We start from the raw sequence: 4,363 nt of genomic DNA, 5'->3' as shown, positions 1-4,363 counted from the left end.
AGCACAAATCACGAAATATAAAACCCAAAACTCTAACTCACTGATAATCAAATGCATGAATTGATGCGTCAACAGACCACCAAGGGCGGAATGATTCTCTTTTAGTCGTCAATACCTCTGATCTTAGAATTGGAGTTTCTATTCACATTCACGAGTAGAAAATAAACCTAGAAGATCTTACGCGGACTCTTGACAAAAGTAGAAACTTCCCAAAAATAATGATGTCGTGAGATTATGTAGACGGCGGCCAAGATGTAATCTCAACATCTTAGTGACCATGTTACAAGACATCTTATTTAGACAGATTTGTCGATAAAAATAAGCTAACAGCATATTTAACAACATTAAATAACTCACACACAATTGTCGATAAAAAGCCAAACTAAAAATAGTACATGTGAGACAAGTCAGCGTGTGAGTTAAAAACAATTAATTGATAAGCAAAAACCTACGGATGATTTTTGTTAGAATCAAATAACTAAATCCGATCATATTTTGAAAGATTTAATAATTAAAAATATGAGGATATTTTTAATTTGATTTGTAGGGAAAATAAAACGTGACCAGAATGATCCAGTTGTTTTATCACAAGCGTGGAGTCTTTCTTGACAAAGTAAAAAAAAAAAGACACAAAGAAATCAAAATAGTTAATAATTAATTTGACGATAAACTGATAAAGATATATAAAATATAATTTAAGAAAAAATGAACAATGGACCAAATCTCAAGGTTCATTACAGAATTGAGCAAAGAAACTAGTTTATTAAATCAAAGCAGAACGCACGAAGTTGTTTGTCGTCCGACTCGTTCCTCGTATAGCCCGAATAAAAAAATGTTGAACTAATTATTGGAAATAATCAGAGTAAGGAAATAATACTGTTAAATGTCATTTCTCATGCCTTTTTAAGTAGAACCTCGTCCCCTCATTTATGCTCACCCACACGAACTAGCTGTGTGAACGGGAAATGGTGAAGGATCTACTTTAATTCTTCCCTCTAAATATATTAATATTATAGAGAGAAACACACGCTAAGTGAAAAGAGAATCAAATTAACTACATATGCTTCTTTACCCCAGATGCAATCTGCTGTATTCATATTAAACTAAATTATATTTAAGAAAAATACAAACATTTGTGTTGAGGTCTCCACGCGACAAATTGTGGTGGCATGTGGCATAACATAGGTAAAATAATTTGAAAGAAAATCACAAGTTTATTTTCATTATTATAAAATCATAAAATCCGAGGTGTACTACACACGTCAAGAATGAATAGGCTAACCTATAAGAAATGAGCTTTTATTTTATTTTTTATCAGCATTTTAAAATATTGCACGACAAAAGTTTGTCCATTTCAACGCATGGCTATACATAGAAAACAATAATATTATAATGGTGGCATGAAGCAGCGCACAATACATTGATATAACGTATGTATAAACGCTTGATAGTAATACTATTAAACCTATAAATACTCACCAACACGGATGATATCTCAAACACAACAAAATCCTAACAAATATCAAAACCCTCATAAACTCGTAGTACGTTTCGCTCAATATTTTTTCGTCAAGAAACAAATATTTTCACCTATGGCTTCCATTGAAATGCCGTCGGAAATTCTCACCGCACGTGTCATGGAACTCTACACGATCATCTCCCAGCTCGACTCGCTTCGGCCTTCCAAACAGGTCAACGCGCTCTTCACAGAGCTTGTTGAATTGTGTGTTCTTCCCAGCTCGGTCAACGTTGAAGACTTACCAGAAGAGCTCCAAACAAAGCGCGAACATCTCATTGTCCTGGCGGGAAAAGCCGAGGGGCTTCTAGAGCTCGAATTCTCGACCTTTCTGGCCAAAACCCCGAATGCCATCAACAACCTCAACCTCTTTCCTTACTACAACAACTACCTAAAGCTAGCGGCTTTAGAGCACGGAATATTATCCCGAAACGGAGTTTCGAGCCCAAAGAGAGTCGCGTTCGTGGGTTCTGGCCCGATGCCTCTGACGTCACTCGTGCTGGCAATGAACCACATGAAGTTCACACACTTCGACAACTACGACTTTGATGCCAAAGCCAACGCTCTCGCTCGCCAGATCGTCTCCACGGACACGGAGCTTGAGAAGAGGATGAGGTTCGAGACGAGAGACGTGATGGAGCTTCGAGAGAAGCTCGCCGAGTATGACTGTATTTTCTTGGCAGCTCTTGTCGGGATGAGAATTGAAGACAAGGTTAGGGTTTTAGGGCATATGATGAAGTACATGAAGGAAGGTGGGTTTTTGCTGGTAAGGAGTGCCAAGGGAGCTAGGGCTTTTCTTTACCCGGTCGTTGAGGAATGTGACCTGGTCGGCTTCGAGGTTCTTGATGTTTTTCACCCCACTGATGAGGTGGTCAACTCCGTCATTTTGGTCAAAAAACCTCTCTTATAAGTTTCGCAGTATTAATATATCTATGTATGGTTTGTTTTGAATTATCATGTTTTGAGGGTTTTCGTTATGTTATCGTTATATTTGTCTTTAAATTTATTGTACGTGGCCTTGTATTGGCTCAGCTACGCTTTTGTTTCTTATAATTTTACTTTCCTTGCATTGCTTGCCGCCTTAGAATGCCAAGTTTGGCCTTTCAATTATTTATGCTTTTCTTCCTTAGTCTACATAGCTGACTTTCTATTATCAAATAATTTATTTGATTAGAGAAGTTCAATCAGTACGGTTGCGAACAGGGAAATCTCAAAATACCCAATAATAATTATAAGAAATATGTAACATACTTGTGTTTTTTTATTGCAAGTTTATTCGGAAAGATAGCTTACATCATTTTTAGGATATGTTGAGACATTTTGGTTACTGTGCGCAGATCTGTATTTTTGACAAATTTCTTGTTTCACCAGATTGATTCATGGAAAACCTTCTATACGTATATTTTCTCGGCATGATCAATGGGTAAGAAAACCCAATTTGACTTTCAGATGTGTTGACTAGTATAAAAAGGAAAAGCTCTACGCTTAGTAGTCTTGGTGCATTCATTCAAACTCTTAGGATTCTTAGACGTGCACGAATGGCGGACTGAGAAACTAATTAGGATTCCGGTCTAATTGAGTGTACTTAGAGAATTGTTTGGGTTTTGTGATTTCGTAATTGAGAGTTCACGAGCGTTGAATATCACCAACCATGTGGGAGAGTGTTTGAGAGTGAAAGTGAGGGGATCACAGATTAAGGGGGAGACTCGGTTGAAATTAACAGGTAGTTATAGGAAAATGGTTTTGAAGTGGTGATCGTTCATATAAATCCATTGTTTACTATTGATTACGTTTCATATTGTAAATTTTTTTTCCACTTGGCACACTACCCTCCATAGTAGGTAACATCGCACCGTACTGGGTTACCATTCTTTATGTCATTTACTTTTACACACTGCTTTATATTCATTCATCTATTACATCAGAACAGATTGTCGCATACATTGACTCTATATTGTGTGGACATCTTTTCTTTGATTAAATAGAATTTCAATTGGTATCAGAGCGGACACCCAAAGATATATTAATGTGTGTTCCTTGTGTTGTTTACCGTTTCCGTTTATGATGGATAATACAATGGAAGGCTGATTTGTTAATTGTCCACCAGTACTTGATGGGACAAATTATTCCTATTAGAAAGCTCGCATGTGCACCTCTCTCAAGTCTATTGACAACAAGACTTGTAAAGCTATTATTAATGGGTGGTCTCTTCCCATTACCAAAGATGCTAATGATTGGTTGTATCCTTCAAAGATCCTAGAAGTTGCTCATTAGGGCACCTCCAAAGTGTGTAGCCAGAGAATCCAGTTCCACAAAACCAAATTTAAAGCCATGAACATGCTTGAAGAAGACATTATCTCTGAATTCAATGTTCGCATGCTATTGAGTCTTTTTCTTTTGGAGTTCCTATGAATGATGAGAAACTTGTTCGGAATATTTTGAGATTTCTCCATGAGAGAAGTGCATGACCTCTCCCAAATGAAAGTTGATGAGATGATTGGGTCCGTAATGACCTATGAATTGTCTCTTCCCAAATCTGAGAAGAAGAATAAGGGTATGGCTCTCAAAAACTCCATAATTGGACACATGGAGCATGTATACTATGAACATTATGATTATGTTAATGATTCAATTTCTATGCTTGCCAAGAATTTTGGCAGGGTAATGAGGAGGCTTGATAAAAGTACTAGCAAAAATGTCTCACTAGTTGTCAAAGACAATCTGCCACAACAAGATTTTCAAAACAGAGGGAACTTCCAGCAAAGTGGACATGACATTGATGATATAACTTCAACAGTACTAACATATTCAAAGAGATTCAGTGTCGTGAATGCGAGGGATATTGAT

At 37.0% G+C, this 4,363-nt stretch overlaps 1 protein-coding gene across 1 annotated transcript; it reads left to right on the top strand.

Moving 5' to 3' along the window:
- The first annotated feature begins 1,592 nt into the window (after window positions 1-1,592).
- On the top strand, window positions 1,593-2,434 carry LOC149394928 (nicotianamine synthase-like). The gene has a single exon (XM_089616108.1). The coding sequence runs from the start codon at window positions 1,593-1,595 to the stop codon at window positions 2,424-2,426; it is 834 nt and encodes a 277-aa protein (XP_089472234.1). The 3' UTR covers window positions 2,427-2,434.
- Window positions 2,435-4,363: the final 1,929 nt, after the last annotated feature.

The sequence above is a fragment of the Urtica dioica genome, chromosome 5, assembly GCF_054948205.1.
Source record: "Urtica dioica subsp. dioica isolate 48M chromosome 5, U.dioica_male_clone48M_v1_H2, whole genome shotgun sequence".
Classification (NCBI taxonomy): Eukaryota; Viridiplantae; Streptophyta; class Magnoliopsida; order Rosales; family Urticaceae; genus Urtica; species Urtica dioica.
Note: the sequence above shows the minus strand (reverse complement) of the source record. Positions and strands in the feature narration are given on the sequence as shown.

Bases quoted from the DNA above. Each gene is read 5' to 3' on its own strand.
- LOC149394928 (XM_089616108.1), top strand. From the start codon at position 1,593: ATGGCTTCCATTGAAATGCCGTCGGAAATTCTCACCGCACGTGTCATG.